The sequence below is a fragment of the Carassius carassius genome, chromosome 12, assembly GCF_963082965.1.
Source record: "Carassius carassius chromosome 12, fCarCar2.1, whole genome shotgun sequence".
Classification (NCBI taxonomy): Eukaryota; Metazoa; Chordata; class Actinopteri; order Cypriniformes; family Cyprinidae; genus Carassius; species Carassius carassius.
Genome location: NC_081766.1, coordinates 7,198,875 through 7,213,343, shown reverse-complemented (window position 1 = coordinate 7,213,343; position 14,469 = coordinate 7,198,875). Strand labels below are relative to the sequence as shown.

At 38.7% G+C, this 14,469-nt stretch overlaps 1 protein-coding gene across 3 annotated transcripts in view; it reads right to left on the bottom strand.

Annotated features, from left to right (window-relative positions):
- LOC132154591 (adenylate cyclase type 8-like) overlaps nt 1-8,336 on the bottom strand; it is a 44,692-nt gene extending 36,356 nt beyond the window's left edge. For 2 of the 3 annotated variants that reach the window (XM_059563214.1, XM_059563215.1), the window contains exon 1: nt 6,702-8,335. In XM_059563214.1, the coding sequence (XP_059419197.1) occupies nt 6,702-7,565 (864 nt within the window). In that variant the 5' untranslated portion in view covers nt 7,566-8,335. Of the gene's footprint in view, nt 1-6,701 lie in introns of all 3 variants that reach the window. The other variant, XM_059563213.1, reaches the window with a different exon arrangement.
- Nucleotides 8,337-14,469: the final 6,133 nt, after the last annotated feature.

Sequence of the window (14,469 nt, the reverse complement as noted above, 5' to 3'; positions counted from 1 at the left end):
GTATATTTTTGGCATTACACTGCCTGATTTACTGTTCAAAACGAACCTGCACAGTAGCAGATACCAGCCATTGCCAAGTAAGATTTATTTTTCCCTTGCATTTGGCACTTGGCAAGTGTAAATTTCAGACCCTGAGCATAAACATACAAGAGAAAAATACTTAAATGCTTATTTTAATTAAAATACAATACTTTTTCCTAAGAGACAGAAGCTAAATGTAAAATTTCTTCCTATTTCACACACACAAACAGAGACAGACATAAATGAACACTAATGTGAAATTATTAAATGTCAGTCATATACAGGATGCAGAGTACAATATTTTAGAGTTATTAAGCATGCTATTATTTTAAAAGTACTAATTTAAAAGCAAAAGCAAATAGATTTTTAAAAAACTGTGCATGGTCTTTTTTTTTCACTTTTCAGGTCCAATTATTTAATCACTGTTTAAACTCATAAATTAACTGATTAAAATTCATAGACACTGTGATTTTCTTATGATAAATCTGTCAAAATATTTTGCATTAATATAAAGATATAAAACCATGCTGATTTTATATTGCTGGTTTCTGGCTTCCTTGTGTATCTTATGTACAAGTACATTAGAACTGAATTGAACCAATTACCCCAATTAATTTTGCAATTAATAATTGAACCACTTACCCTTCTGCAATCAATAAGATTTCGATGTGTGAAGTATGATGTAGCCACCTGAAATCATTAACACTCTAAAAAAATCACTGCCCTAACATGTTTAGGCATGTCATTGCACCTGTTACTATAAAAGCCTTATAGGCATTGTGTGTGTGTGTGTGTGTGTGTGTGTGTGTGTGTGTGTGTGTGTGTGTGTGTGTGTGTGTGTGTGTGTGTGCATCAGTTAGACACATCCCTCACCGGAATATAAATTTTATGACTGATTAAAGAGCTGCCCATCCTTTACAGTTTCAATTACATCAGTCTTTTTTTGTCCTGTGGGGGCATTAAAAGGCTGCCATTTCAGACAGAGGCCTTAATTAATACAACCCCTCCAGTACACACACACACACACACACACACAGCAGAATTAATTCAGCAAACATTATCAACATTCAATAAACAAGTTAGCATGCAAATCCACTAAAATATAACTTTTAATAATTCTAATTGTTGCTGTTTGTAATTGTAAATTATATTAACAAACACATAAACAACACCAACATGCACTTAAGCAATGTGCATGGGCAGTAATATACAACAACACACACATAGAGATCAGTGATGTGGACAGTTCTAATAGGAAAGCTCATTATTTCAGACTTTTCCTATTCAAATTACTGACCTTTAAAAACATCATCTCACATCACACAAATCCTTCTCCACATACCAAAATATGAACAGGCTACAGAACAATGACCAGTATTTGTGTGTTCTTAGAATATTACTCTTAACAATGGGAAATAAACAATAGATGGGCAGTTACTCTTTCTAGCTTTACATTTATCTACGGTAAAGGTACATTTATCCAATGTTGTTTTAATAAGTTTTAGGTCAGTTCCCCACAGGTGTACTACTGTAGGAAGATAACCACAGGTTTAGTTCTTTACAGTAATTAATTATGGCCATGATCCACTAATATTTAACAAACAGAAACAGTCATAATAATTTTGAACAATATATCTTTTTAAACATAAGAAACATCTGTGAAATGCTTTACATAATAAGTATGGAGACCTGTTTAAGTAACTGTGAGAAAGTTTAAAATACACTTTTTTTTTTGTGTGAGGCATAATGTTGCAATTATGAATAATAAGATCAAAATATTTTTGAGACATAAGGTTCAATCATGAGAACGATTCCCAACTGTGAGACACAAAGTCACAATTATAGAAATACTCCCTAATGTGAGATATGGAATTGCAACTGTGAAATATAAAGGTGCAATTATGAGAACAAAAGACCCAATTGTAAGATATCTGTCACAGTGTCTGGGTTGTGTTCTCTGGGTGTCGACTAGGTGTCCTCAGTTCCCACGGTGTTTATCATATCACTTCCTGTCTCTTTATTTGGTCACCTTCCTCCTTGTTTAGTTAATTGATTGTTCCCCACCTGTCTCCTGTTTCCCCATTATCCTTTTGTGTATTTATACCTGGTCTGTCTGAGTCTTTGTCACGGAGTCCTTGTTGTATGTTTGATACTTCCCAGAGTCTGCTCTTCCCATGTGGTCTTGTCTTGTCTTGTTTCTATGTGTTTGGATTTTCTGGTTTTGACCCTGCCTGGACTGTTTACCCCTTTGGATTTGCCCTTGTAATAAATCTCACACCTGCAATTGGATCTCTCCTTGTTTCTTGTATCACCATACGTGACAATATCAAATCCCAAATGTGAGATGTAAAGTTGTAATTATGACAGTCCCAATTGTGAGATATAAAGGCGAAAGTACAAGAATGGGTTTCCATAGAGAATTGTGCTTCTACTAACTTTATTTAAAATAAATGATATTTGAAATGTTATTTTATCTATGCAATATTCCTTCTTTTCTATATTTGCAGCTTAGCTTAAATATGAAAATGTTTTGAGTCCACTCTACATTTCATACAGTGTGTGTGTGTGCCCATCAGATCAGCTAAATACAGCAGGAGAATTAACACAACAAATCTGTAAAGTTAAATCACTGACTTCTAAATGAATACTTCAAACCACACACACACACACACACACACACACATGCACAAAAACACAGTGCACTTCAAATATAGTCATTAACACCATAATTATCTCAGCAAAGTACAGTGATATCCATCAGCATGCAGCAGAAATCGTTAAGAGTGATTGACTCCCATTGACTGCAGCTAATTATAAAAAAATAATCATAACAACAACTGCATAGTGGCTCGTAGACCAACAGATCTAATGAAACTGTTAATATCAACATTGTACTCCAGCCAGAGAGTCTTCACCACGCTGAGGATCCGAACTGATATTTAATTAACACTCCATTTAATTTCTGGGGTTGATTACAGTTGCAAAATGCTGCCTCTGAGATTTCCAATAGATGGGCTGCTGTCCACTGATAATTCAGCTGGTGAGCAGAAACATTATAATGCCAAATTGATAAACTTTGAAATTGAAATTTTACATTTGGGTTGATGTACTGCAGCCAGTTTCATTGGAGCATATTGCCTATAGAAGATGCACTGTGGGGGTAACTGCATTTCAGTGATGCTTGCTGTATACCTCGTGGCTTTTGATATTGAAGGAACAGTTCCCAGAAAATTGAAAATTTGATAAACAGCTGATAAAAACATCACAATAATCCACAAGTAATACACATGACTTCAGTCCATCAGCTAATGTCTTGTTAAGTGAAAAGCTGTGTGTTTTTAAGAAACAAAGGCATCAAGGCATTTTAACTTTAAACTTTCCCTTCTATAGTCCATAATCCATAATTTTGCTTCCTCCAGCAAACAAATGCCAGCCCCTGTTGTCATCTCACATAACAATCCACTGACACACTTGTTTAGAACTGTTTTGGACTGTTTCCTCTTGTAAACAGTGCTTTATCTGTAAATATTTATCTCCTGATACAGATGAGATGACATTGTTTTACTGGAAAAAGCTATATTTTGGATAGAGGTCTCATATTTTATCCAGGAAGCAACCATTTTAAGATAAAGATGTCTTAATAATGGATTTATTTATTACAAACACACAGCTTTTTGTCTCATAAGACATTAACTAATATTCTGGAATAATGTTTTTATCAGTTGTTTGGATTCTCATTCTGACGCCACCCATTCACTGCAGAGGATCCATTTCAGGGCAAGTGATGTAATGCTAAATTTCTCCAAATCTGTTCTTATGAAGAAGCAAACTCATCTTAAAAGTGAGGTGAGTGTGAGTAAACATATAGCAAATTTTTATTTTTGGATGAACTATTCCTTTAAAGCCCACAACCTTCTCCTTTGACAGCCGAGACCTTTAAGTGCTATACAGAATAATAGTTTCACCTATAACTGCTTATCTACAGATCACTTTTACATATTTTATTCCCAGCACTTTTCACTGATGTGGTCAGGGTTAATCTCAATCTATTTTAAAGAACTTTAATGATCCTGTCTTCTTGTGTCTTGTGAAACATTAGTCAGAGTACATGCCATATTTATTTTGATTTGAAACAGTCTTTTCCGATCAAACCGGACCGTTACCTACTAATTCTGTCCATGTTGCCCTCTACAGTGCAATACTGAACTCAGGACAACTTTACACTATCATTGTTAGCAGCACCTGGTTGATGTGAGAGTTTTGATCACACTGCAGAACCATCTACCATACATTATTAGTCACTCAGACATAAAACATTTAATTAACTAGGGAGCCTGCTAATACTGATCTCTGTACAAGTGTGAAAATCTCCATGTGCAAAAAGGTCCATAAATGCATTCTGTGTGTGCTTGCTCTACACATACAGTCAGGTTTCTGAAAGTAACTAATACTGTGTCATAGGCTTTGCTAGAGCCCATTTATTTAATTGTATTTATTAATACAATTTGCACTGAATCCTTAAAAATCTGTGATCTCGCTACATGTTTGCTGAAAACAGCAGCTGCCGCAAGCTGTCTGAAGTTATTCACTCCGAATCCTTCTCTTAAACTAAACTTTGTTATATTAAGTGTCATCTTTCCCTCAATTCAATGGCAGACCTCTGCATATGTAGGGCAGCAATGTTCGGCACAAATGTTCGGAGTGCTGCCCCCACAAACAGTGCTCCACTTCTGTTACTTTCTGTTCCACAAAACCAAATGCACCAAAAGATGGTACCTTTACTTACATAGTTGTGTAAAAAAGTATTTGCATATATATTTTGGACCCTTATGTCCAACTTAAAAAAGTCTGTATTTCACTTCATTAGATACAAAATATTAAACCAAGTTATATCTGCAAACAAATGATGCTAGAGCTTTTCTTTGAACTGACGTCCTTCTTCAGAGATGTTTTTAATGATTTTTAACCAATTGGTCTCAAGGATGTTTAAGTGGATGTATGAAGTCAGCTCCTCTCAAATTCACATGTTCTAGCACAATAACCACTGGTGTATTTCATAATATTAACAATATACTGTATTTGAACAAAAATGACAGTAAATACATTTAATGCTTCTTCAAAAAGAAGTTTCCACAAAAATATTAAGCAGCTATTATCAACATTGACAGTAATAAGAAATGTCTTTTGAGCACCAAATCAGCATATCGGAATGATTTCTGAAGGATCATGTGACACTAAAGACTAGAATATTAGTTGCTGAATATTCAGCTTTACAATCACAGGAATAATTTACCATTTCAAATATATTAAAATAAAAATCTGTAATTTTAAATTGTAGCAATATTTCACAATATTAATGTTTTACTCACCAAAACCTTTAAAAAGCCTATCTGAGATGAGATATGTATGTATGTGTGGGTGTATTTATGGTCAGTCAAGCAAGATTTGAACTCCAAACCTCTCGTACTGAAAGCTGAAATTACTCTTCTGACCCAAATCATCACCCTGCACTTTGTCTATCGACAATCCTTCCAGCTGCATACAACACTCTCACACTTGTCTGGTGGAGTTTGTGAAGTGTCTTATAAATGATTGATGGAGACCCTGCAGGAGTTTCCATAAACCCAGAGAGAGAACAAGAAAGCAACCGCATGCTAACTGATGTCTGTCTTACCCTGGCACTGATGACATTCTACAAACGTAGCGCTAAACACCGAAGCAGGTGTGTGGACAGGTCTGAGAAAGTGTGTGAGTGTGTCCTACAGTATAAGCGAAGGAGAAGAAAACAGAGATGGGAAAGGAAGAGATGCTGGCAGACAAGTGTGTGAGTCAGAGAGCCCTATATCTCCCTCCCACGCTTGCTATTTTTAAAGTCTACCTCACAGCATTTTCGACAAATTCAACACACACATTTTTTGGGTTTGCTTGGCTGAGTTTGACTATTTTGACCTGAATCTGTATGTGAAAGGACACCAAACAACTCTGTCTGCCTGCCTCTCTTTGCTGTGATCACAGTGAATAATCATTTCACACTATAATTAATTCACTCGGCTTCCTGCCTCTTCACCAATGCGTGTGCCTGGGCGCTTGTTTTTGTGTCCAGCACATTCACTTGTTTCTGTTTTTACTGTGTGTGCAGGTGAACACCACAAAATAACTGAAGTGCCACTATGACTCAATTTAAATGTGATATGATCATGTCGAGTAGCATGATCTCAGGTCATCTTGTCATTTAGAATCTTTCAGCGTCTGACAGAGAGAAAAAGAGGCTTTGTTGGACTGTATAAAGACATGTCTGCAAGCGTTTTTTTTTTGCAATATGATTTCATAAATATATTGGAAAAGCTTACAATGCTCAAGCTCTCCTCAGATGTTATTGAAATGTGTAACTGACCCGAGTGCTCTAATATGACTGCTTTGCCGCATTCACGAGCGCTTCATGACCTTTACTGACCTCTATATAAAATTTGGATCGCAAAAACAAACCATCAATATCACACTCAACAGCACGGCGCAGTCTGCGACGAACGACCTTCAAATGTCACTTTCAGCACCACGTTGGATGGACAGCGACCGTTGCGCTTTGGTTATGCCTTGAGCACTGAAAACATCCGGTGTTGCACCAGCACAAATGCACCCAAACTTGGCATGATGTAATATAGCCCATTTCTCTGTCTCACCTGATTCGTGGAGATCTGCGCTCGAGGGGGCACCAATAGCTGGAGCGCGATGTGTAGCGCGGAGGTCAGCAGTCCCGCCACGATGGCCCAGGTGAGAGGCAGAGGCAGCATGCTGTAGGTGGCAAAGAGCGTGAAGAGCACGTACCCTATCCCATCCCCGAGCAAGCCGTAGCCCAGTCCCGTCGCGAGGATCTGTGTGGCCATGGCGACCCAGGTCACCGCGCCGCTGTACTGCAGGTATCCGTGCGAGCTCGTGTCCTTGCGCACCACCACCAGAGCGCAGATGACCACCTCGATGCCCGTGAAGAAGCCGAGCAGCATTCCTTTAATCGGGTCCATCGTAGTGGACGCCAGGGTCAGATGTAGCATGAGCAGGGTCAGCTTTGTCACCACGTCCAGAATGTTCATGACCACCACCGACTTCCGTCGCTGGCCCAGGAAGTAGCGCTGGTACAGTCGCTCGAGGTCCCTGGACTTGAAGGCGTAGCGCAGCGTGGGGAAGATGACCCCGCGGTACGTGTAGCCCCAGCTCAGAAAGAAGTCGGAGTTGCTGGGCGCGCAGTCGATCTGAAGGAAACCAAGGTCGCTGCTCGAGCGCTCGGGGAAGACTTTAGTGCCGCCGTTGTTGTGCCGGTCGCTCATCGACGTCCTGCCGGCGGATTGTTTGCGCGAGCCCTGCGCGTGAGGCTCGTCTGGTGAGAGGGGTGTCGGAATGTGCTCGTGAATGAATCGCTGCTCGGTGATGTGTCGCACGGCATTCTGCCACAGCAGGCGCTTCGGTCGGTTCCCATTGTTGCTGGGGATTTTGTTGATGGTGTACAGCTCCTCGCTGGCGCTGGAACAGCGAACCTCAGACAACTCCATTGTTCCCACGCCTGACGCGGTTCTATTTACCTACGCGCGATCTCAGAACAGAGACAGCGAAGACGAGCAGGGGTGCGAAGAAGAGTGAAGGCGAACCGAACGGAGAGTGGAGAACACATCGGGACAAGCAGACTGGTCCCACGGCAGCTGCCGCTCATCCTCATACCTCTTGTCCTCCGCGAACGTCAGAGCGATTCGGTCGCGCTGGCTCGTGCCATTTGGCTGCGCAGCGCTACAGCATGGCATGCGCCCGCTCCCGTGCTGAAAAACAACGCATCTTAACGCAGTCTGACGAACAAAATGCCCACCTGTTGTCTGCGTGTTTTATCTTCTGTGCTGATACAGAATATCTTGGTTGTGTCTCTTTTCTCTTTATCGCAACCTGGGTGCACAAACAAGAATCTTAAGGAGTCTTTTCCACAACGCCATTCCGCCCCTCGCGCGGCACAGTCGAGTCTTTTACAATATGTGGGTCTTCTGTGATATGTTTTCCGCTCAGGAACGGTCTCCAGGAATCTTTGTCAAATCCAGAGGTGAGGTTTAGAGCTGGATGGGAGTTGAGAACACCTTCCTCTTCGGCAGTTTTGCGATAGCAGAAGGATAATGGAGTGCTGAAATCCAAGAATAATATCACATAATACAATCATAAACAAGAGAAACGTTTGTATCAGTCAGTAAAGATACTGAAGGCTTCTGTGATGTTATACAGAAGCATTCAGTGCGTCCGCACACATCTGGTGAAGATGGTATTTACACTGAGCGAGAGAGAGAGGAGGCGGAGTGTGTGTGTGTGTGTGTGTGTGTAACTGAGTATTCCCGACGTTTGTTACGCACCGCACAGAGGAGCGCGAGCATTTGGGGCAGTGGGGGAACACAAAGCAATTAACAACATAATTTATGTCTTCTTTCAAACACAGAAAATAGGTCAATTTAAACAATACTGAAATTTAATATCGCTTATTGATCTCAATATCGTCTCAATAACATCTCAATATGCATCCTTACACTTCCAAGATAAAAATTTTATTTTCTGCTCTGCCTTCAGTTTTGGGGTCCCTGATTATTGGAATCATTACAGAAAACAAGAGTTGGACATTTAAATCTTTGTGCCAATTTTCATTAAATTAATTATAAACTAACAAGCAGACAAAATGTTCTATCCACTGGTTTCACTTTTTTTTATCTAGAAGCCTACTTTTCGTAAGTTGCACTATGCATTGTTTATTTATTGTAAAAATTATAATATTATTAAAGTTAAACTGCAATTCATTTTTATAATTTTTATCGAAATTTTCTGGATATTTTGAGCAACTTAACATACTTAGCTCGAGCGCCGTTACCGTGACTCACCGGTTATTCGTCTTTTTCACATGTTTTACAGCTCGAGACCCCAAACGGGGCTGATCAAAGTGGACCGACAGCCCTTCGCGAGTGACTCATCACGTCCCACGCTCGCGCTGCTGGCTCTTTTTTTAACGGCTGTGTGCCTGTACCATACGACCCCCAGTCTCTCAATGTTTGGCTAGCTTCTTCACTTTTTCTGCTTGCTCTGGAAAAAGAAGGATGAAAAACTGTCATAGAAAACTCTTGGAAAACTCAGAGTCGAATCATGGTCCTGCAACCCTCCTCCAGCTCCTATAACCACTAATTGCAGCCGTTCTCCAACTTTAAGTGACAAGGGTGATTTGGCAAAATGCATACTTAAATGACTAAATAATAATAACTTGGGGTCCTTGTGGTAACAGTTCTGGTGTTGCACTCAATGTGGTCCACAATGAGGTCTCAGATAAAACCATGACTCATTATGGAACAGTTCATCCAAAAATATGTTGTGATCAGTTTTATGAGGCCGGGGTACTTGGCATTACTGGTGTTAAATTAGTGTCTTCATGTGCCAAGTTTGAATATGCTCTATGTTCCACAGACGAAACAAAGTCATAAAGTTTTGGAATGACATGAGGGTGAGTAAATGTTGACAGAACTTGTCATTGTATTAATGTTCTTATGAAGTTTCTGCTGGTCCAACATCAAGTCGCCATCAAACCAGTGTCTGATTTATCTTTATTTAGATCAATTACTTGGTCACATATACAAGCACATATTGTACACTAAAGTTAAAAAATTTTGGGATGGCAAGATTTTTTTAAGGCTGCATTTTATGCTCAACCAAATGCTGCATTTATTCGATCAACAGCAAAAAGAGTAATATTGTGAAATATTATTAAAATTTAAAATACCAATTTTAGGTAATTTATTCCTGTGACACTTTCAGCTGCCATTATAGTCTTAATTGTCACATGATACTTCAGAAATCATTCTAATATGCTGATTTACTTCTCATAAAAACATTTCTTATTATTATCAGTGTTGAAATTTGTTTTGTTGATTCATAGTTTTGTGGAAACTGTAATATTTTCTTTTTTTAAAGTTTAAATATTTTGTAATAATGTAAAAGTCCTTACTATAGCTTTTGATCAATTTTATGCAACCTTGTTGAATAAAAGTAATAATTTCTCTCAATAATAATAATAATAATAAAAACACTTACTGTCCCCAAACATTTGAACTGTATCGTATGTCACAATAGAGAATCCACATTTACTCACATGCAGAGCTAAAGTCATGGTCTATGTTTGTCAGATGAGGACTGGTGAAAAGATTAATTGTTAAGGACTCACTCACTACTGTAAATACAATACATGAGTCATGAACAAAACATGAGGAGCGACATACAAGTCTTGCTTTATATGACAGCGTCACTATGCATTTGAATACGGTTTGTGTGTTATGGAGGAGGGGGGTTACTCTCAGGATGAGTGATGTAAGTGGGCTGATTATACTGCTAATGATTTGATTGGAGGAACTGGTGAAGACATGAATGAAGACAGAACATCATTTGAGTGTTTGTGCAAGCATTGTATAAAGGCATCACACGTTTGGCTAGAAATCAACTAAAACGTATTCATGGTAACGTCTGTGAATGCTGCTACAGTGCTGTTATAGCCCAAAGCCTATTTGTGAATGCCTATTTGTACATTTTGGCAGTTCATGTGTGTTTGTTTTCCAATTAAAGTCTGACATTTGAGACGATCCCATTGAGGCACTAAAGTCAGATCTTTCAGTTTAGTTAAATGTGAATCAGTTGAGAACAGGTCATCTTTTTGCATATTTGCATATTAGAATGATTTCTGAAGTATCATGTGACACTGAACACTGGAGTAATGGCTGCTGAGAACTCAGCTTTGCCATTACAGAAATAACGTACATATAAAATATATTTACATAGAAAAACTTTATTTTAAATTGTAATCTAAATGAGGACAACATTCAGCATTTTAAGAATAAAAACAAAATTTATTTTTAATAAAATCATTTTATGAAAAGTCTGGATATCATATTTCACAAGGCTTTGTAGTAAACAACAACTACAATGTTCACCCAAAAACAATAACTTTTATTCACCCTCATGTTGTTCTTTTATCATCTTCTGCAAAACACGCAAGTCAAATTCATTGATATATAATCACTCAGAGATCTCATAGAAAAAAAATGAATGTAATACAGGTTTGGAGGCAAGGAAATGATGACCAAATTAAATTTTTTGGTGAACTATCCTTTTAAGTTGTGGTCAAACTAGGCTTCGAGCATGTGAAATTACATAAAGTCCTGCAGCTTTTGAGTTTATGCAGAGGTTAATCTGATATGTTTACAGAACAATCTCTATTTTATCAAATGTCTAGGTCAGAAATCACCAAACATGAATTTGAATCGCAACATGAATCGCGTTTCCAGTCTACGCGTTTCCGCATAATACTGTATACAGTATGTATGAATGCAAGTGAATTAAGCATAAAGTCTCCTGTAAACACAGTTTTATAAATCAATTTTGAAATATACTGTAACTGCTGATGAAATATCAGCATCATTTTGTTGTGAAGCCTTTTAAATGTGTCATCAGTGTCTCTGTTTTAAAGACCCTTGCTAATGCATGAATTCAAGTTCATTGATTCACATTATAGGGAACTACGGAGTGGAGCGATCCACTCATTTTTCTCAAATTCACCTCACACACCTGTGCATGTTAAAGCATCTTGATTACAGCAATTATTGGCAGAGATCATGGCTCAGTGCTAAGAAAGAAATCACTGATATGACACACACCTCTCTCTCTTCCTCCATCAGGCCATCTGATGAATAAGTGACTGCAAAGATCAGGAAAAAGGGATGCTGAAAAAATCCATTCAACACACACATCCAGACACACCTCACACACTCTCAAATGAAACACAGCGAAGAGGAAACCTTCACTAAAATAGCCATTGAAAAAAGACACAGAAAATACATTAGCACTTACGCAGCAAAAGCATTAACACACACACACACATACTGTGGCTTTGAGTGTTTGGGCTCAGATAGGCATGAAGGACATTCTATATTCAGCAGACACATTTGCGTAATGGCTTCTCCTGCTATTGTTATTTGCACCTCTTTCCACATGTACAGTTTATCTATCTCTGTCGCAGATGAGGGATTCACATGTGATAAATGCAGGGAAATAGTTAGGCTGACAGAGAAGATATCAGAATTAGAGACACACATCCAAACTTTAACTGAGGACAGTAAGAATGTTAGGGCTCTAGATACGGCTTTGAATGCGTCTAGCTCAGGGATTCCTGTACATTGTTCGGTTCCGGCAACAGAGCTCCTGCAGCAGGGCAACTGGTTGACAGTGAGGCAGCGTAGTCGTGAGTCAAAACACCGCTCTTCTGTTCCGATCAAAACATTAAACAGGTTCTACCCACTCAGTGATGCACCCACTGAGAAACTTGATGAAAGTGCTCTAGTTATTGGTGATTCTGTTGTACGGAACGTGAATATAGAGACACCAGCCACCATAGTCAAATGTTTACCGGGAGCCAGAGCGCCTGACATCTAGGCAAATTTAAAAGTGCTGGCTAATGCTAAACGTAAGTACAGTAAGATTGTTATTCATGCCGGCGCTAATGATGTTCGACTTCGCCAGTCAGAGATCACTAAAAATAACATTAAAGAGGTGTGTGAACTTGCAAGTACGATGTCAGACACTAATATGCTCTGGTCCCCTCCCTGCTTACCGTGGTGACGAGATGCATAGCAGATTGTCATCACTCAATGGCTGGATGTCTAAGTGGTGCCCACAGAATAACATAGGTTTCATAGACAATTAAGAGATGGTCTTCATCCCTCCTGGGGTGGCGCCACTCTTCTCTCTAGAAATATGGCAAATAGTCTTAGCTTTTATACTTGACTAACTGGGGCCCAGGTCAGGAAGCAGACAGACTGGCTAAACCGACCGTCTGCTAGCTGCCTCACGTCACAGAGGTCAGCTAATTCTCAGCACATAGAGACTCTTGCACCTAGATATCACACTATAGAGACTGTGTCTGTTCCCCGAACTAGAAAATACAAAAAACGTCCAAACCAAATTAAGATTAACAATTTAATTGAGGTTCAACAAATAAAAAACAGATGCAATATGGATAAACAAATGATAAAGCTTGGCTTATTGAATATCAGATCCCTTTCTACGAAAACACTTTTTGTAAATAATATGATCACTGATCATAATATAGATGTGCTCTGTTTGACAGAAACCTGGCTAAAACCTGATGATTACATTATTTTAAATGAGTCCTCCCCCCAAGATTACTGTTATAAACATGAGCCGCGTCTAAAAGGCAAAGGGGGAGGTGTTGTTTCAATTTATAACAACGTTTTCAGGCTTCAAGTATAACTCGTGTGAAGTAATGGTGCTTCATATAACATTATCCAGAGAAACAAATGTTAATGATAAATCCCCTGTTATGTTTGTACTGGCTACTGTATACAGGCCACCGGGCACCATACAGACTTTATTAAAGAGTTTGGTGATTTTACATCTGAGTTAGTTCTGGCTGCAGATAAAGTTTTAATAGTTGGTGATTTTAATATCCATGTTGATGATGAAAAAGATGCATTGGGATCAGCATTTATAGACATTCTGAACTCTATTGGGGTTAGACAACACGTTTCAGGACCTATTTATTGTCGAAATCATACTCTAGATTTAATACTGTCACATGGAATTGATGTTGATAGTGTTGAAATTATGCAGCCAAGTGATATCTCAGATCATTATTTAGTTTTGTGCAAACTTCATATAGCCAAAATTGTAAATTCTACTTCTTGTTACAAGTATGGAAGAACCATCACTTCTACCACAAAAGACTGCTTTTTAAGATATCTTCCTGATGTATCCAAATTCCTTAGCATATCCAAAACCTCATTACAACTTGATGATGTAACAGAAACTATAGACTCTCTCTTTTCTAGCACTTTAAATACAGTTGCTTCTTTACGCTCAAGGAAGGTTAAGGAAAACAGTTTGACACCATGGTATAATGAGCATACTCGCACCCTAAAGAGAGCAGCCCGAAAAATGGAGCGCAGCTGGAGGAAAACAAAACTAGAGGTACTTCGTATTGCTTGGCGGGAAAGTAACCTATCCTACAGAAAAGCATTCAAAACTGCTAGATCCGATTACTTTTCTTCTCTTTTAGAAAAAAACAAACATAACCCCAGGTATTTATTCAATACAGTGGCTATATTAACGAAAAATAAAGGCTCAACAAGTGTTGACATTTCCCAACACCACAGCAGTAATGACTTTATGAACTACTTTACTTCTAAAATCAATACTATTAGAGATAAAATTGCAACCATTCAGCCGTCAGCTACAGTATCACATCAGACAGTGCACTACAGACCCCCCGAGGAACAGTTCCACTCATTCTCTACTATAGGAGAGGAAGAATTGTATAAACTTGTTAAATCATCTAAACCAACAACATGTATGTTAGACCCTATACCATCTAAGCTCCTAAAA